The sequence below is a fragment of the Aotus nancymaae genome, unplaced genomic scaffold (genome assembly GCF_030222135.1).
Source record: "Aotus nancymaae isolate 86718 unplaced genomic scaffold, 86718_ANA_hifiasm-v0.15.2.pri h1tg000036l, whole genome shotgun sequence".
NCBI classification, from domain to species: Eukaryota; Metazoa; Chordata; class Mammalia; order Primates; family Aotidae; genus Aotus; species Aotus nancymaae.
In genome coordinates, this window is record NW_026988450.1 from 46,501,455 (window position 1) to 46,522,096 (window position 20,642).

Genomic DNA, 20,642 nt, shown 5'->3' on the forward strand with positions numbered 1-20,642 from the left:
TGATGTTTACAGGTAGATAAAAAAAAAAAACTACAAGGTTACTATGTCTTCATGCCTTACCTTTGTATATATTCTTAGTAAAAGAATTTAGATGATCTCTGTTCTACTACTAGTTGTTCATACTTTAAAATGACAAGCCCGTCATAAAAGATCTTTGAAAATGTGTCTTCACTGGAAGAGTTCATGAAAACATACAGACTTTATGTAAATTATCTTGAAATTTCCTGGTTCATGGTAAGATGAAGGTCTAAGTCCTTGGGTGTCTCTATCATCAGTGTTTTCAGCACAGGGCCTCATGTCATGCTCAGTACCAGGAGGTGCTCCATGTGCGGTTAGTGACAATGATGGCAATGGATGACTTGTGACTGTGTGGCATATGACGGGATGGGTGGGTCAAAACGGATAGGATCAGCCAGGATGGAATGGACTGCACATGTGAAAAGAACACAAAAATGGTAGGAGGTCACATTTATACTTGAGCAGAGTTTTGTGTTTTTGTTTTTTCTGGTGACTTGCTCACTCTAACCTTACCAAAATCATCCAGCCTATTCCTCACTTTACTTTCTTGTGTATAAATGAGAATAAAACAATTAGAGATTTTGTATTAAATATATGGGTATAAGCTGCTGTATTACTGAAAACACTGTGGGATTTTTTTTTTTTTTGAGACGGAGTTTCGCTCTTGTTACCCAGGCTGGAGTGCAATGGCGCGATCTCGGCTCACCGCAACCTCTGCCTCCTGGGTTCAGGCAATTCTCCCGCCTCAGCCTCCCGAGTAGCTGGGATTACAGGCAGGCGCCACCGTGCCCAGCTAATTTTTTGTATTTTTAGTAGAGACGGGGTTTCACCATGTTGACCAGGATGGTCTCGATCTCTTGACCTCATGATCCACCCGCCTCGGCCTCCCAAGGTGCTGGGATTACAGGCGTGAGCCACCGCGCCCGGCCTCTGTGGGATTTTTAAAGCATGTTATACACTATCAGTTTTCCTGTATGCTCACCACACATTTCTTGAGTTCAATCAAATATGCATGAGCAATGGTTTAATAGACAGCCGTGACCAGATTCACAAAACATGGCATACCCATATGCTGAAGAGGCTCGTTTTGGGAGTCTGCAGAATTCTGTGTATTAATTACAGTAATCACATGTTCTATTCAGCCCCTTTAAAAAATCACTCCTGGGTCTGTAACTCTCTTCAAAGAAATCTGTTCAAAATTTTTGTGATTTTGATTAAATTACTGGTTTAGGAATTTTTCCTCTTTTCTCTGAGTTGTCGGGTATTTTTGTTTGTTTGTTTTACCCATTAACTGTTATTGAGTTTCGCCCAGGCTGGACTGAAGTAGCATGAACTCGGCTCACTGCATCCTCCTCCATGACCCCCACCCATGCCCCGCCGCTGATTCAAGTGATTCTCTCCTGCCTCAGCCTGCCCAGTAGCTGGGATTATAGGTGCCTGCTACCATGCCTGGCTAAGTTTTGTATTTTTAGTAGAGGCGGGATTTTCCCAGTTTGGCCAGGTTGGTCTTAAACTCCTGACCTCAGGTGATCTACCTGCCTCCCAAAGTGCTAGGATTGTAGATGTAACTCTGTGGCCGGCCTGTTTTACCCACTAACTTTTGCAGAATGCAGATTGTTGGGTGTTTAGCTATCTATATATTTTTTTCCTGCTTTTTCTTAAAAAACAAAAACAAAAAAACTCCATAATTAGTGTCCTACTGAACTTGAAAAATGTAAGCAAGGTTTGAGATTTTTAAATCTGAGGAACCAATGAAGTTGTGAAACAAAATACATCAGAACCTCTTTGTAAGTTTCATGGCACATAGGGCTTATAAAGCCACCATCTTTTAGAAGTATCTCAGAGCAGAGAATAATGCCCATATTGCAGGTGCTTGTTTTGATATTGTGTTGTTAGGAAAGGGGTTTCATCCACAGTTCCTGGCTCACAACTTCATAGCCATTGTTAGTCTTTGGTTATTACCCTAGGTGTGTCAGGGCCTAAGGAATCTCTGATTTACTCCTACCCTAAGGCAGGATTCTAATCTCTCCCTTCCTTTCTAACTGTGGGTCTTAAGACCTTGCCTAGAGACAGTCCAGCCTCATACCCTCAGGGAAGGAAAGCTGACCATCCTTAGGAACCTGGAGGTTCCTTGAGGGTGGTACACCCAGGAAAGGCATGGAAACTCCATGCCCTTCCCCCATAACTACAAATCTCTTCATCTGTATCCCTTGCAGTGTCCTTTATAATAAACCAGTAAACCTTAGTAATGGTTTCTCTGAGTTCTGTGAGCTGCTGTAGCAAAGTAATCGGATCCAAAGAGTCCAAAATGTCATGGGAACCTTAACTTGAAGGCTGGTTGGTCAGAAGCTCCTGAGGCCCAGACTTGCAGTGTGTCAGAGTGGGGAGGGGACAGTTTTGCGGATTGAGCCCTTAACCTGTGGGATCTGACTCTGTCTCCAGGTAGATAGACCCAGTTGGTGTCTGCTGCTTGTTGGAGGTGTAGCGGCATGATCTCAGCTCACTGCAACCTCCACCTCCCGGGTTCAAGTGATTCTCCTGCCTCAGCCTCCCTTGTAGCTGGGACTACAGGTGCATGCCACCACACCCAGCTATTTTTGTATTTTTAGTAGAGATGGGGGTTTCACCATTGGTCAGGCTGGTCTCAAACTCCTGACCTCATGATCCAGCCTCCCAAAGTGCTGGGATTACAGGCGTGAGCCACTGTGCTGGCCAGTCTATGATCACTTTCTTACTGTCTGGTATGACAAGATGCTCTAGGCTCATCTTGTCTATTTCTTGCCCCAGGCCTGGAATGAACCATTTCTCCAGGCAGCCCTGCCTATGTTTCATAAGAAATGACCTCTGGAGACCATAATCTGGATTTCTAGGGTTAGAGGACAGGGTTTTTGTTTCAGTTTGGCTTTTTAAAGCAGGGCTCTGCATGTTTAAAGATTGCTTAGAACTAAAGCAGTTAATGTTAGTATTATCAATTAAGAAAACCAAAGTTACTGAAGCTTCCCCCTGAGACTCTAATGGGGGCTGGAATGATCTAGATCTCATTTTCCCTGGTCTCCATAGCTATGTGAAGAACCTCACCATGTGTAATAATGTGTGTCTTTTGTTCACATCTTTGTTGGGAATCCACAGTTATATAGTAACATGTCATGTCTTGCTTTCACTTACTTTTAAATATTAGGCCAGATAGCTTTTCTCCTAGGCTGAATAGTTTCGGGTTGACCTCTGTGAAAAGATACTGGGGCTCTTGCTGGTAGAAAATAAAAGTGCTTTTTTCTCCTCTTCTCTAAAACAGTATGCATATTATTATCCAGATGTGTTCTTTCCCAGATTCTTCTCAGAGGGAGGATAGAGAAGAGTTATTAGATATCGGAGGTCATTCCCTGGGTTAATGTCTACTCCAGTTTCCCAGCTAAACCAAACCAGATGTTTTGAAAGAAATGCCTAACACAGAAGGTCACAAACTGTTTATGATGCTTTAGAGTCATCCCCTGACAACTGCCCCCCAGCACCCTAGGCCTTTGAAATAAATATGTAGCTATTCATTTTATTGAGTAATCATTTCCAAATGACTGAATAGTAGTCCTTGGGACAGTACCTAACAGGCACTGGCACATTTTCCTTGAACATTTAAAGTATACTAAGGTGCCCTTTGAGTCCCTGCAGCTCCCTGAGGCCTCAGCAGTGCCTTGGAACACCCTTTCTCTTAGGGAAGTGTTATGGAAATGACATGGTGGGTGTATATTGTGTAATACCACACTCTACTGCTACCAAAATTTGGCCATAAAAGGAAAAACATTTAAATACAAATCGTATAGATCAGGGTTCCCCAAGTCCCGGGCCCCCTCACAGCAGGAGGTGAGCGGTGGGCCAGCGAGCATTACAACCTGAGCACCACCTATCAGATTAGTGGCAGCATTAGATTCTCATAGGAGCACAGACCGTATCATGAATCGCACATGGGAGGATCTAGGCTGCATGCTCCTTGTGAGAAGCTAATGCTTGATGTGAGGTGGAACAGTTTCATCTTGAAACTAGCATCACACCCTGTCCCAAACAACCCCTTGGAAAAGTTGTCTTCGATGAAACCAGTCCCTGGTGCCAGAAAGTTGAGGACTGCTGATGTAGATTATGGTAACTTAATTTTATGCAAATTAAGTTTTTTTGGGTTGTTTTTTGTTTTGTTTTGTTTGAGTCTTACTCTGTCAGGCTGGAGTACAGAGGCGTGTTCTCCGCTCACTGCCACCTATGCCTCCAGGTTCAAGCAATTCTCCTGCCTCAGTCTCCTGAGTAGCTGGGACTACAGGCTTGCCTCCACCATACCCAGCTAAGTTTTATATTTTTAATAGAGATGAGGTTTCATCATGTTGGTCAGGCTGGTCTTGAACTCCTGACCTCAGGTGATCTACCCACCTTGGCCTCCCAAAGTGCTAGGATTACTGGCGTGAGCCACCACGCCCTGCCACAAATTAATGTTTTGAAAACTGTTTTTTTTTGTTTTTTGAGACGGAGTTTCGCTCTTGTTTCCCAGACTGGAGTGCAATGGCACGATCTCGGCTCACCGCAACCTCCGCCTCCTGTGTTCAGGCAATTCTCCTGCCTCAGCCTCCTGACTAGCTGGGACTACAGGAATGCGCCACTATGCCCAGCTAATGTTTTGTATTTTTAGTAGAGACAGGGTTTCACCATGTTGACCAGGATGGTCTCGATATCTTGACCTCGTGATCCACCCGCTTCGGCCTCCCAAAGTGCTGGGATTACAGGCATGAGCCACTGCGCCCGGCCTTGAAAACTATTTCTTAAACCTATGCAACCTTGTTTATAATACTAATGAAAGGCCTAGATAGTGGTAAGATTCAATACTGTTATAGAATATCCAGGAGACTGGAGAGACTAATGGGTGTAACAGGAGGATTTTATTAAGGTGGCCAATGACTCAGCAGATTAGCATCCCAAGGCTGAGCCCCGAGAAAGAAAATGGGGTACTTTTTATACATCCAGGATGATGTAGCCGCTAACAGGTTTACAGAAGCCAGAACAAAGGAAAAGTTAAGTCATTTGTAACATGTCTTGCGATGTATATTTGAAAAATAGTATGTTTAGAAATGCACTGTACATTCTTTTGGTGTTATCTTGCCCTGTGACCTTGCAGCTGGTCAGCAAGAAAAACTGCAGTCTTGAGATGCCTGGGAACTTTGCTGAGAATGTGGGGAGAATAGATAAGGGAGGTTTTATAGAGAATTAGTTAATTTTAAGCAGAGTTGGGGGTTAGGTTTTCTATCAATCCGCACATATTACAGCAAAATTAATTATATAGCAACTACAAATTATAAGGTTTGTTTTTACTATTACTGCTATTCATTATCTTCTTCAGTATTATGTTAAATCTAAAGATAGGGAATCTGATTCCTTTGGAATTGTGGTGCTGAAAAAGCAGTGAGATTGATATTTAGCCAACATGGTATAAGAATTTTGATTCCAGATAAAAGAATCATAGTTTTGGGTAATGCAGGAAAATTCCTATTTAGGGAAAAACAGAAAGTTTTTAACTTCATGGTATTTATTATGCCATGTCATATTGTAGGCGCTTATCCAGATTAACATTACATGCAAACGTATTGTTTTGACTTCAAAAATGAAAACAATTCAATTCCACCTTGAATTCAAAGACCCCTTCAATACATAGGGGCCTTCTTTTGAGTCTAACTCCTTGAAAAACGCAGTTGAAAAAAGGTGAGTGTGGCTGCTTTGGTTTCAGAAAATAAATAGAAAAAATATATATATATTTATATACATACATATAAGGTGAGTGGTGACTGGGGCAAAGGCCAGATTATCTTCCCAGTATCCATTTCCCAATAAATTATCTTTGAGGCACCTGAGATTAATTAAGGCTGACCCTGGGCTGTCAAAAACCACAGAACAAGGTGTTGCCTGACTAAGGAGAATGGGAGCGGAGTCGGATTTAGTAGTGGTCTCAATGACTTTCAAAAATTGCGCGTGAAAAATTTGATATTTTCCCTCCTGCCACTTTATTTTTGAGATAAGTCTCACTCACTGCAGCCTCCGCCTCCCAAGTTCATGCTGTTCTCCTGTCTCAGCCTCCCAAGTAGCTGGGACTACACGCACACACCACCATGCCTGGCTAATTTTTGTATGTTCAGTAGATACCAGGTTTCACCACGTTGGCCAGGCTGGTCTCAAACTCCTGACCTCAGGTGATCCGCCCAACTCGGCCTCCCAAAGCACTCCTGCCACTTTTAATAGCAGGTTATTACTTCCTAGTATAGGTTGGATATGGTTAGAAACAAGTTCTTAACTGCATAATGAGTTCTGATTATTTTTTTCACTTCATAAAAGTCATAATTAACTTTCTAAAATGGTTTGAAGAAGGCTTTGCCTAAGTGGTTACTAGGTTGGCTATTAATTTAACATGGCTTTCAGTATCGTAGACACCAAATTCATGCACATTAAAACAGCTCACAAAGAGACAGAGTTTTACCACTGTCATCTGTGTAAATGAAGCAGAGGGCCCAGAGGACAGTGAGGGGAGCAAGGAGAGCAAGAAGATTCTTCAGGAATTGGACTGGAAGAGTTTGAAACTCTAGCCCATCATTATTGCCTTTCAGGCTTCTTGCCTACGACTACTGTAATATAGAAGAAAGATCTAATTACCAATATCTCAATTTTAGGTATCACTTTTTCCTTGTAATTTAGTAATGTAATCTCTCCAAGCATTTTCTTTTCTTTTGATTTTAAAAGCCCAAAACAAAAGTGACAGGTTGATATGGAATAGATTTGGTAAAATCCCAAATAAGCTGAGAGAGCACTAGGAGACTGTTTTCAGAGGCGGTGAAGGTGTGGCCCAGGGCAAGAGTGCGGGGAGTGAGGCGAGCAGGTGGGAGAGCTGTCCGAGGTAGTTAATAGTTGATAATTGAGGGAGCTGGAGTGACAGGAGCTGTCTTGTGTGTGACTATCACTTAACATATATAATCATGCACTTGCAGGGTAGGGTAACACCTTGAACGTCATCTGACCCAGCCATCTCCTTTTGAGATGGAGTTTTGTTTTCATTGTCCAGGCGATCTTGGCTCACCACAATCTACACCTCCTGAGTTCAAGCGATTCTCGTGCCTCAGCCTCCCAAATAGTTGGAATTACAGTCATGCACCACCGTGCCTGGCTAATTTTGTATTTTCAGTAGAGATGGGGTTTCTCCATGTTGGTAAGGCTAGTCTCGAACTCCTGACGTCAGGTGATCTGCCTCCCTCAGCCTCCCAAAGTGCTGGGATTACAGGTGTGAGCCACTGGGCCCGACCTCCAGCCACCTTTTGATGCCCTCCCCTCCTCAACAGTGTGCCCACTGGTGCCATCCAGCGAGGGCTGAGTGACTGCAGTGATACTCCGCTCCTCTCTGCATCTCTTAGACCTCCCTGCTCTAGCATTTGTATCGTAGGTTTCTCCACAGACATGTGGGGGTGCTGCCCACCAGGCCCTGTGCCGAGTGCTTTACATAGATTAACTCAGTCACACAAGAGTCCTTCACATACTAGGTCCTATTTCTGTGTTGCAAAAGAGGAAACTGAGGCACCAAGAGGGTAACTTCCTCAGGTCACCCTTCTACTTGAGTGGCAGGAGGGGGACTACCACCTTAGCAGCCTGGCTGCAGGCTGTTCTGACCCACTCACCTCCTCCTGTTGTCTAGGTGGGACTGCAGCTGGGGCCACGTGTTCTCACTGCAGTGTTTGGCTGTATTGCCCAGGATGCGGAGTGAAACGTGTGGACACTTGTTCATTTAGGCAGTTCTTGAGTACTGTCACAAACTTTAAAAGCAGTAGGGTTTTCTGGATTTTGTTTGTTTGCTAATTTGTAACTTTTCACACAGTAGAAGGGAGGGGTGGGATGACTCACAGAAAAGAGTTGGAAGAAAACGAAAGGTTAAAAGTCAATTTTGTGGCCGGGTCTGGTGGCTCACACCTGTTATCCTGGCATTTTGGGAGGCCCAGGCAGGTGGATCATGAGGTCAGGAGTTCAAGACCAGCCTGACCAACATGGTGAAACCCCGTCTCTACTAAAATTACAAAAAATTAGCTGGGTGTGGTTGTGGGCGCCTGTAATCCCAGCTACGGCTGAGGCAGGAGAATCGCTTGAACCCGGGAGGGTAAGTAAATAAGTAAATGTATGTAAATTTTGCATACCAGGGCAGCTTTCTTATCTATATAGTTGTGCTCCACAGTCCCGCCTCCCACCTCCCAGCCCCTCCGTTTCCCCACGTTGTCATACACGCACACAGCTTCAGACAGACTTACCTATTGGTTCCGGTATCAGAGCATCGTGGGTGAGATTGGACTACATGCCCCTGAGATTCTTCTCCCAAAACCTTTTCCTTGGCTGTGATTCCAAGGTTCAAGCTGACAGCATGTGATGTTAACTCGGCTCCCATTTCTTTACTTCTGCATAACGTTCTTCCAACAATAAAAGTTTAAAAGATCTGGTCTGCTGGAAATTATCTCCGAGCCGTCTAACTTTCCAATTATTTCATCCCAGAGCAACATTAGAGAAAACTACATGAGCCCTTGTAAACGTCAGGAGGCTTTGCGTCTGGGGGATCCCAGTGTGTTAGAGAAGACATCTGGAGCAGTCAGATCAACACATGGATGTTTGAAACTTAAAGTTCTGGAACTTGAAATAAACTTGGTTTTCGTTGTGAACCATTTTACTATAAAACACACACAGAACTTATTTAATAAGGTGCCTCAGAGTCCATATTGATTTTACTGTAGGGACAAATGAGGCATGGAATTTTATTTTTTTACAGTTTAGGAAAGGTTTCTGGGAATGTATTTCCCTTTCCATTACTGCAAGGGAGGTGGCAGGGAAGGATGTGGGGCGGGGAGGCAGGTGAGATGGGAGTCTGATATCCAAGGTTCTGAGCAGCCCCTGCACCCCTCCTTTTCCAGCCAACGTTTTGCGTCAGCAGCTGGGCATGGTGGGATTGGAGTCCCCTGGAACGGTTGTTGTCATGTACAGTAGGTGGCGTAGCGCATTCGGGCTTTGGGAACATGGAGAGGCAGCTGCTGGGATGCCTTTGTTAGGGTTACCGAGGTGATAGCGCACTGCTTATTCCATTTCCTCAATATTTAAATATCCAGTATTTACTTAACTATTATAATACTTAAGTGTGCAGAACCATTTTAACTCAGTTTGGGCCACTATTATTCTGGTATTTTCTAATTTTTGGAGTCAATTGAAAATATTTGCAATGTGAATTCTATATTTTGGGTACAATCTGTATCAAATAATTTGGATAGCTCCTTTGCTGAGAATTAAAGTTCCCTACATTTAGATTTAATAGGCTGCCTCCTATTATGAAGCAAAGAAAACAGTAGTTTTACAATAAATTGAGGATAAAATCAACCTCTATCTTGTTTGCCTTTGGAAATGATTCCTTATTCTAGGTGAGAGGAGAGTTTCTCATTAGAACTCCCCAAAGTGTGTTTATATTCTCATCTCCTGGTGTCTTAGATTCATTGAATACAAGATGTTATCAGTTGTCGATAGCACTATTATTTTAGGTGCTTCTAACTGTGAGGTGCTGTCAGTTACAAGGTACAGCCAAAATTCTGAGATGTTAAGATGTACAAAAATGTATACCTTAGTATAAAAAAATACAGAGTTGTGTGTCTGTATTTACTTATAGTGTATATCATAGGTGGGGGCATTTAAAAAGTTTGGAAACCTTATTCTAGATAGCTTTTTTTTTTTTTTTCCGTGACAGAGTCTCGCTCTGTCACCCAGGCTGGAGTGCAATGGCATACTCTCGGCTCCCGCAACCTCCACCTCCCGGGTTCAAGCAATTCTTCTGCCTCAGCCTCCCAAGTAGCTGGGATTACAGGCACCCGCCATCACGTCCGGCTAATCTTTGTATTTCTGAGTAGAGATGGGGTTTTGTCATGTTAGTCGGGCTGCTCTCGAACCTCTGACCTTGTGATAACACTCGCCTCAGCCTCCCAAAGCACTGGGATTACAGGTGTGAGCCACCGTGCCTGGCTTATTTTAGATACCATTATTATTATTATTATTATTATTATTATTATTATTTTTTGAGACAGAGTTTCACTCTTGTTGCCCAGGCTGGAGTTCAATGGCGCAATGTTGGCTTGCTGCAGCCTCTGCCTGCTGGGTTCAAGCAATTCTCCTGCCTCAGCCTCCCGAGTTGCTGGGATTACAGGCATGAGCCAACATTTCTGTAGTTTTAGTAGAGATGGGGTTTCACCATGTTGGCCAGGCTGGTCTTGAACTTCTGACCTTAGGTGATCTGCTTTCCTTGGCCTCCCAAAGTGCTAGGATTAGAGGTGTGAGCTACTTCAACCAGATATCTTAAAGATAAGCCCAAACATTATATACTTACCTCCCCTTTCCTGTTTGTCTTGAGTAAAGGAATCTCACATCGAAATAGGCAAATGTGGTATAACCAATTTAATTTTTTTTTTTTTTTTGAGACGGAGTCTTGCAGTTGTTTGCTCAGGCTGGAGTGAAGTGGCACAGTCTTGGCTCACTGCAATCTTTGCCCCCGGGTTTCAATCAATTCTCCTGCCTCAGCCTCCCCAGGAGCTGGGATTACAGGCACCTGCCACCACGCCTGGCTAACTTTTGTAATTTTAGTAGAGATGGGGTTTTGCCATGTTGGCCAGGCTGGTCTCAAACTCCCCACCTCAGGTGATCTGCCCACCTTGGCCTCCCAAAGTGCTGGAATTACAGGCTTGAGCCACATAAATACATTTATTAAAGATATGTAGGCTGGGTGCAGTGGCTCACTCCTGTAATCCCAGGACTCTGGGAGGCTGAGATGGGTGGATCATGAGGTCAGGAGTTTGAGACCAGCCTGACCATCCTGGTGAAACCCCGTCTCTACTAAAAACACAAAAATTAGCCAGGTGTGGTAGCAGGCGCCTGTAATCCCAGCTACTCAGGAGGCTGAGGCAGGAGAATTGCTTGAACCCTGGGGGCAGAGGTTACAGTGAGCCGATATCATGCCACTACACTCCAGCCTGGGTGACAGGGCAAGACTCCGTCTCAAAAAAAAAAGAAACCAAAGAAAATGTTGCTTTTAACACCATATTGCACACACATCCCTAAAAATCACAGAATCAAAAGTTTTCCTTTTTAATCGCCCCTGTCACTCCCTTCCCCATCCTCCACTTTTTCACCCCAGCAGAAAACTCTTTCACGCATTTCTTCTGTACTTACCTCCATAGTTTAAAATAGTCTCCTTCGCTAGTTGCTCATGATCAATGTGAGATGCCTTTTGAATAGGATGTAACTCTCATTCTTCTCATTTTCTCTTCTGCGTTATACTCCTCGTTTAGTTTCTTCTCATGCTTTGCCTGCGTCATCAGCTAGTGCTTACTTTGCCTCTGTGAATATGTGAATATCGTTCATCACAGAGCTCTGTAGTGTACATTTCCTTCCTCATACAACTCTCAATTTTCCAAGACTATCATTTGCCTTGTCTTTTTTTCGATCCTAGGATTTTTTTTTTTTTAATCTTTTACCTAGCCCCAGACTTTTCTAAGTGGCTCTCAGAGCTGTGAGTTACCTATTATTTTCCAAAGGTTTGATTCTGTAAGACACTTTGTCAGTTCTCTTTCCTGAGGCTTCGCCTCACCCTGTTCCAGGCCAAATGAGGGGCCACACAGTTGTCATCTGGGCATTGATTTTGTTATAGCTTTACCTCACCCTTATCAGGATGTGGGGGACCAGTGAACAGACTTTCGGTGCAATTACCTTGTGCTTTATACTGCCCCCACACCCAGTGTTAGACCTCAGAATCTCCAAGGTGGTTCTTTGAAAGTCTGATGAAAACTCTAAACACCCTCCCTGGGAAAATAAACACATAGATGGAAAATTTGGCCTGCAATTTCAGGGGACTCATAGATTCCTTGCAGTCCATTTGTGGATCCCCAAGACTCCATGATCACAATCAGCATCTCTTTATTTGTCTGTCTGTCTTTTTTTGAGACAGGGTCTTGCTCTGTCACCCAGGTTGGAGAGCAGTGGTACAATCATGGTTCACTGCAGCCTCAACCCCTTGGGCTCAAACAATTCTCCCACCTCAGCCTCCTGAGGCTAATTTTTGTATTTTTTGTAGAGACAGGTTCTTCTATGGTGTCCACAGTGGTCTGGAACTCCTTAGCTCAAGGAGTCCTCCTGCTTTGGCCTCCCAAAGTGTTGAAGTTACAGGTGTGAGCTACCACACTAACACAATGATATCTTTTAACGTTTTCTGAATGTCTGAAGACCCTTGTGTAACTTGAACTTCATACTTTGGGGAATGTAATGCTAGCAACTGTAGAATTCCAAATAAGCCTTTTGTGACTTAACTAATATTACAGTAAAAGTCCAGTTCCAACCATAGTTTCCAAATATTTTCTATTTTTACCAGTAAATAGTTCTTTCCTCCTGAGCATGTTGTCATTTATTATTATTTGATAGAGTGAATTCGTTTTCCCAAAAGTGTTTTGCAATTTAAATAGAGATGGAGTCTTGCTGTTTTGCCCAGGGTGGTCTCGAACTCATGAGCTCAAACATACACCCACCTGACTCAACCTCCCAGACTTCTGGGATTACAGGCACGAACCCAGCCGGTTCCCCCAAATTATTAATATCTTGTGGATTTTTTAGTTAGAATCACTTTTATTCTAGGATGTCAGGTTTTGCAACCTTTGACTTTGACTTATTTCTCCCCCCAACTGTTGAATATGTTGATGTAACTGAGGAGAATGAAGTTACCTCTGATAATACTCTGAAGCTCTGTTGAGTTGAAATGAAATGAATGATGAGTTTCTTTCCCACTAGCAGGCTGTCAGCTAGCATGACAACTTCAATAGAAGAGGCATTATGTATAGATAGAGGGTAGTCTTTCTAATGAACGTCTGAGGTCATTAGCAAGAGGGATTTTCCCTTTTGTGTGGAAGAGAGTTCCACTGTCATCCAGCCATTCCATAACTGAACTCATGTTAAGATCAACTCCCAGAAACTGAACTTAGATTAGAATTTGATTGTATTGAGCATTGCTTGACCTAAAGCAGTCTGTGGTTTGGTATTAAGCTCATGAGTATGTTGATCTAGATGCCCCTTGAGTAGCTGCTGCTTGTCAGGAAGTGACTTCAGAAGTAGGACATGACCTATATTCTTAGTTCTTGGAGACTATTTTTGGTCATTGATTGTGAATGATTAAGTTTTTAAAAACAAAATTAAAAAGAATGGTTTTAAGTAACACCAGCTTCCACAAATGTCGAAATAATAGAGTTGTCACCAATTTTGTTATATGGCATCTTTTTTTTTTTTTTCCTGAGACAGAGTTTTGCTCTTGTTGCCCAAGCTGGAGTGCAGTGGTGCAATCTCAGCTCACTGCAAACTCCCCCTCCCGGGTTCAAGTGATTCTCCTGCCTCAGCCTCGTGAGTAGCTGGGATTACAGGTGCCCGCCACAATGCCCAGCTAATTTTTTGTATTTTTAGTAGAAACGGGGTTTCACCATGTTAGCCAGTCTGGTCTCGAACTCCTGACCACAGGTGACCTGCCTTCCTTGGCTTCCCAAAGTGCTAGGATTACAGGTGTGAGCCCCTGCTTCCAGCCATATGGCATCTTAATGGGCACATTCTGTGTTCATTGATCCTGTGGTTATTTTCTTAGATTTTGGTGAATTCGGATCCAATACCTAGCCAGTATTGGCTGAGTGCGGTGGCCCACGCCTGTAATCCCAGAACTTTGGGAGGCTGAGGAGGGCAGATCATCTGAGGTCAGGAGTTTGGGACCAGCTTGGCGAGTGTGGTGAAACCCCATCTCTACTAAAACTACCACAATTCACCAAATACTTTACAGTTCCTTGTAGTAAAGAGAAATAGCAAGTGCTTTTAGTCAACAGACTGCAGTGGAAACTGGCAATGCTTCCTTCACCAGCCCTTCTTTTATATCATCACTAGTATCAGCATCACTTAGATAAAAAGATGATGCTGCCCCTACAAGGATTTAAAACCAATTCCACGTGGAGACCTTTTGAAACTAGTCCAAAGGCGTCATCTGGAGAATATTTTGCAATCAGTATTTAGTACATGTTGAGGGAAAAGTGAAAACAAGGGAGGGTGTCAGAAACTTCCATGAAAGGAGAAATTCTTCTCCAGGCCTCTTGAGCTTTGGATTAAGGGTCCAAGGCAATAGAATATTTGAAAGAAAAGACTAGGAAGATGTTAAAGTATTGGCTGGGTGTGGTGGCCCATGCCTGTAATCCCAGAACTTTGGGAGGCTGAGGAGGGCAGATCATCTGAGGTCAGGAGTTCAGGACCAGCCTGGCGAATTTGGTCAAACCCCATCTGTACTAAAACTACCACAATTTTTAAAAATTAGCCAGTCGTGGTGGCTCATGCTTGTAATCCCAGCTACTCAGGAGGCTCTGTCCCCCCACCAAAAATGTTAAAGTATTGATTGAAAATGAAACGTTAAAACAAATTTGAAGATGAATAACAAGAAATAATGACAGACTGCAAAATGAAATGTGAAAGTTTTATTTTGACAAAAGGCAGATTTGCAGCACCTTTTTTTTTTCAAGAGTATTTTATGTTCTATGAACATTTTGGAGATTTAAATTTGAATATTGTGTTTTGCTCATAAAAAAATGGTGGGTATGATGGCTGATTTTTACCTTTTAAGTGGCTCTAAAGGCCGGGCAAGGTCACTCATGCCTGTAATCCCAACACTTTGGGAAGCTGAGATGGGAGCATCACTTGAGGCCAGGAGTTCTAGACCAGCCTGGGCAACAGGGAAGACCTCATTTGTATGTGTTAAACATTTAAGTAGCTCTACTGTGTTTTAGGATAATTTATCTAATAGTAAGTATATGAGTCAGTTAATTGTTTAATGCAGTGGTGGAACATTTTTGCTGAAGCTCAGTCATGCTAAATTTAACATTTCTGGTGCTGGACACAGCTGTTTCCACTTGTTATCAAGTTGCTGTATCTAATGTACACACATGTATGTGTGCTGGAGGCTCAGTCCTAAAGTCAAATAAGCAGACGCAGAGAAGAGAGCTGTTGCTTAGTTTTAGAGAATACTTTTAGTCACAGCTCAAGCTGACCCTGTGGAACCGCTAGTGGAGATGCTGTTGTTAGATACTGGCTAGAACTTGTCGAGATCGTCCGTGACGCTCTCTTCACGTGCTGACCCTCGCCCATCTTTCCAACTTCATCTCTGCCACGTTCTCCCTTCAGTGTTCACTGTTGCAAACCCCTTGCAGTTCCCAGAAAGTGCCTGGTCATGTGCTTCCCTCTTAATTCCCTACTGGAATGTCATCCTCCTTATGCCACGCCACATCAGCTAATCTCCTCATCCTACTTAGCACGCTTCCTTGACTCTGCAGCCTATATTGGTCATCCCTGTCTCCTTAGTTAATATCTTGTCAATATCCACACATGGCTCATGTTGAGTCTTACTGTGTCTGCCTTCTGCTAGACTGCAGGTCCCTGAGCAGGCAGAGACATGCCTTCAGGCTCGAGTCGCTGTGACTGAGTGCCCTGGACACGTAGGTGCTCAGTGGGTGCTGGTTTGTTGGGCGTTGTTTCCTGTTGTGCTTCCCTGCCTCTGGGGTCTGTTCTGTCCTGAGCGTATCTTGCCTACTCCATTCCTTTTCCACGTGGGCAATGCTGAACATTACCCCGTCTGTACCTTGGGTAATACCTGATGTATAAAGTATTTAGCCTATAGGCATAAGCCACTACCCCTTTCAGGAACAAAGGCTGGGGAGCTGCTGCTGGGCGTGAGTCTAGCGCATTACCTTTGCCTGTGTGTTGCTGGCCGTTTATCTGCTTCTTGCATCACAGTTCTAGAGTCTCATTTAGCTTGACTTGGGCTGGGCCTTGCTAATGCTTCTCCTTTACCTCCTGACCCTGTTCAGCCAGGCCAGCAGGGGTCGCTGGAGGAGGAAGCCCATCTCCCGTTCCTATGTGCCTCTGTGGTGTTCGGACCTTGTTGGCAGTGCCCCCCAGGGCCCAGTGCAAGCGGGGACAGTGGCGGCAGCACCTTTTCATAACAGGCCTGCCAGTACCCACTGCCTTTCAGGTGGCTTCCTGCGGATGCTTCTGTGCACACCTGGTTCAGCCGGAGGCTTCTCCACATCCAGTGGGCTTCAGCCACACCTTCCCCAGCCATGTCTCAGCCCAGCCTCGGGGACCTCCGTCCTAGCACGTTCCTCCCCTGAGTGCCCTCCTTCAATCCTCATACCATTAGTGCTCTCTTCCCCCCGTTAGTCAGTTCCCTGTTCCTCAATCCCCTGTTAATAATTCTTCATTAAACTTCATTCACATCACTGTGTGGCTTCTGTGTTCTGATTGGACCCCAGCTAATACAGATGCACTCTGCCTAGTTGGCTGAAGGAACCATACAGGCTTTTCAGGGGCCAGCCTAAATGGCACTTCTGTCACTCTGCAAACATCTGAGTTCCTGCTGTCAGGCACTAGACCACCATCAGGGAAGTGAGACCCAGCTTCAGCCCCACAGGAGCTCCAAGACTCTGGGAGGAGAGCAGTAATGAAGTGTGTAGAGCTAGAGAGGAGGGGTGTGTGTGTGTGTTTGCGAGAGTGCAATGTGACAGAAACTTGAAACAGAAACGTAAAATTTTGGTGTTGTTCTTGTAGGAGCCAAAGGGACAGATAAATGAAAATTCATGAAATTGATGAATACCACTTTGAGCATAAGTGATATCCCTAATAGAAAATCTAACCAAGTGTGGTTTTGTTTGTGACTAGTCTTTCCCTTTCCACCAATCACTTGAGGTAGGTGAGGTTTTATTTTGTCTTCTCATCTCTGAACTCCTAAAGGTCAGGGACTGTCTTTTATCTTAATTATCTTGTACCCACATGATTGTTTTGTACTAGATGCATAATAAATGTTAGTTTACCGAATGAAGGGTGATTATATTGAGTTGATATTCTATTCTATATTCCATTTTCTACTCCAAGAAAGCCCAAATCAGCCAGTGTATAGATCGCTAACTCAAGTATCCCTATTTCATAGTCACGGAAACTGATGTTAAGTAACTTACCCAAGGCTACGCTGATAACGTATGACTGACCCAGGCTTTGAGTCCAGGCTGATACCAAAAGCTCGGTGTTTTCACTACACTTTGCAGCTCTCACCATGAGTGTTTGCTGGTGGTCAGTCAAGTGCCTGTCGTATTTGTGTGTGCACACTGACACACTCACCTAGGGGTCCTTTTTCCTCTTCAAAGCCATGACCATTTCTTTATTCCTAGAGTCAAAGCCCTCTGGCCATCCAGGTACGCATGGACAAGGTTAGAAAAACTCAGGCTTGAGAGTCTCTCTCCATTTATTTCTTGCAGGTTTCAGAAAGTCTTTTAATGAAGTGTATCCACTTACTAGAAAACTGAACTTGGTACAAGTTGTGGAACGTGTTTAGTTGCATAAAAGTTCAGTGACAGCTAAACCTCGGGGCACGTGCGTGCTCTTTAAACCCTAACTTACCGTCCCTCTTTCTTCACAGGTGCTGCTACCCCCGTATGATGATGCCACTGTGAATGGTGCTGCCAAGGAGCCGCCGCCACCTTATGTGTCTGCCTAAGCGGAGCTGAGGGCAGCAGCTTGACTTTTGACATCTGAGCAGTAGTTGTTATTTCACTTTTGCAATGAGCTCTCTGAGCTTGTTTGTTGCTGAAATGCTACTTTTAAAAATTTAGATGTTAGGTTGAAACCTGTACTTTTCAACATATGCTTTACTAGAACACTGTGATAGATGAGCTGTAGAATTATTTCTGTAGGATTCGGGGTGTAATGGGCTTCACTAACCTTCCCCAGGCACTGAAACTTCCCCCAAATCTGATGGACCCAGAGTCAGAGATTTTCGCTTTTGTAACTGCTGGGCTCCAACGTTAGGCAGTTAGTCACACTTTTTCTCTCTACTCCCTCTATTTTGAAAGTGTAAAATAAATGCAAAAGTAGACAACTTTTTCTTAAGCCATTCCAGTGTAGAGAACAAACCTTATGAAAACAGGAATGTCAGTTGTGTAATCATTGTTCTAATTAGGTAAATAGAAGTCCTTATATATGTATTACAAGAATTTGCCCCATAGTATCCCTTATGACTTAAATTCAATGACAGTTTGCAGTTGGTGGTAGGGGATTTTTCTCCATGGCCTAAATCAAGACCATTAGAAAGCGCTAGTCCGTGGGAGCAGTAACCATCTGATGACTGTCTCGTGCATCCGGGTCCAGGGACATGGGGCGATGTGCCTCGTCTGTGTTAGAGGGTGGGATGGGTGTGTTTGGTGCTGCATGGGGTCTGGTGCTCCTCTCCTGGATTCACATCCCGACCCAGGGGCCGCTTTCACTAAGTGTTCTGCCCTAGCCTGGTTCAAGGAGGTCATCCAGCTGACTTTACCAAGCAGAATTGGGATATATTTGATATACATTTGCCTGACAACATGGAAAAGGGATTTCCTCCTCCTTTCCCTCCAAGGTACATCCTACCGCTTTAAACTTCCAAGTCTACCTAGTGACCTTTTAAAATGTCAACGTTTTCAGAAAAATGAAGGTTGCTTTCCTTGTATGCGCTTATTGTCTTGACTACCTGAACTGCAAGGGATTTTTATATATTCGTATGTTCCAAAGTCAGCAACTCTCCTGTTGGTTCATTATTGAATGTGCTATAAATGAAGTCTTTTGCAATTAAAAAGAGATTCGCTCACATCGAAGATGACCTTGTGACTCTGCTGATTGTGTCTGAGGACCTTTCCCCCCACATGTGGCCAGGCAGATGCACACAGTTCAGCCTAAGGAGTAGGCTTTATGGTTTGATTTACACACAGTGTTTTTAATATCCCAGTGCTGATAAAATCAGCATCTTAGGTCAAGAGGAATGGAGGACAAACAGACTTGAGCTTCCAACATTCCTAACCATGTGTTCAGCTGTTTTGCATATGATTGCTTTATGTCCACATGCACTTTTAATAAGCAGTTAAGATTTTGCTACATTCCAAGGGAGATTAAATAAGAGAAGTAAGGGGGATTTTTATCCCAAGGAATCAGCCTAAGTTTTTTTTGTGTTTTTTGTTTTGTTTGGTTTGGTTTGGTGTGTCTTATCGGCATTCTTTATAAACTCAACCTAAGTAATTCTGTTCCTTGAAGCTTTATGTCTAGAAAATTGACACAAAGTTAAACACATGAGTTATTGGGAATGGAGAGGTTGCTGGGGCAGTGACTCATGCCCATAATCTCAACATCTTGGAAGAACAAGGCAGGAAGATCACTTAAGCCCAGGAATTAGAGACCAGCCTGGCCAATGTAGTGAGACTTCATCTCTATGCAAAGTGTAAAAATTAACTGGGCCCGATGGCATGTTCCTGTAGTCTCAGCTACTCAGGAGGCTCAGATGGGAGGATAACTTGAGTCCAGGACGTTGAGGCTGCAGTGAACTGTGGCCATGTTTATGTTACTTGCACTCCAGCCTGGGTGACAGACTGAGACCTCGTCTCAAAACAAAGAATGGGAAAGGCCTATCAGGTAGTTCATGATCCCTGGGGAAGGCACATAGGAAATCACAGTTAATTGTATGTTGTTCACTATGATTTTATAGCTCTTTGCCTAATCATTTTTGCAGTATGAAAAATGGTGCATAGTCAGGCAAGCCTCAGTGGCTCATGCCTGTAATCCCAACACTTTGGGAGGCTGAGGAGGGTGTATCACCTGAGGTCAGGTGTTCAAGACCAGTCCGGCTGACCAACATGGCAAAACTCCGTTTCTACTAAAAATGCAAAAATTATCTGGGCTTGGTGATACATACCTGTAATCTCAACTAGTTGGGAAGCTGAGGCAGGGGAATCACTTAAACCCGGGAGGTGGAGGTTGCAGTGAGCTGCGTGCAGTGTTCGAGTGCCACTGTACTCCAGCCTGGCAACAGAGTGAGACGCCATCTCAAAAAAAAGAAAAAGGTATCAGATTTTCAGCAAACCAGGAGCAGCAGCAGTAGTTTATTTTTTTTTTTAAAGTCATCAATAGTGTGAACACAGCTTTTATTAAGACAGAAACCTCTTGACCCAGGGAATAAAAATTCTATGTCCCTTGATGTATGTCAACACGTAGCAGGTATATTGCTTCGATAGAGCAAAGTTAGTTTTGTAAGGCACTGTGAGAGTCAGCGTGGGTTGCTCATAGTTCACCAGCAATGAGGGTTGGAGCCGCGTTTCTCTCAGGAAAGGCTGAGTGTGGCGTCATCCTGGCTGCTACTTGCTAGTCACAGGTCTGGGCTGCGGTGTCTTAGCCCCTGCTATCCAAGTGAGACGTTCCAATTCCTGGGCTCCTAGATGCGGATGTCCAAGCTAGGCCTACTCAGGGGCAGATGAGGCTTCACCTGTGCCTAAGGAAAGTCCTGGCTCTGAGAAGACAAGGAACAATGGGTCTGCTGTCTGTGACCAGTGACAGCATAAAGGACCATGTTGTCACATGTGGCAGGGACCCCCCCTTGCACCTGGTGTGGTGGGCTTTGTGTGATGTCCATTTTATTATTGCAGTTTAGGTTTTGGGGTACATGTGCAGAACATGTGTGATTGTTGCATAGGTAC

General features: G+C 44.0%; 1 protein-coding gene across 1 annotated transcript in view; it reads left to right on the top strand.

Annotated features, from left to right (window-relative positions):
* LOC105727816 (lysosomal-associated transmembrane protein 4B) overlaps nt 1–18,781 on the top strand; it is a 60,343-nt gene extending 41,562 nt beyond the window's left edge. The window contains exon 7 of the mRNA XM_064384433.1: nt 17,570–18,781. Within this exon, the coding sequence (XP_064240503.1) occupies nt 17,570–17,647 (78 nt within the window). The 3' untranslated portion in view covers nt 17,648–18,781. The remainder of the gene's footprint in view (nt 1–17,569) is intronic.
* The last annotated feature ends 1,861 nt before the right edge of the window (nt 18,782–20,642 follow it).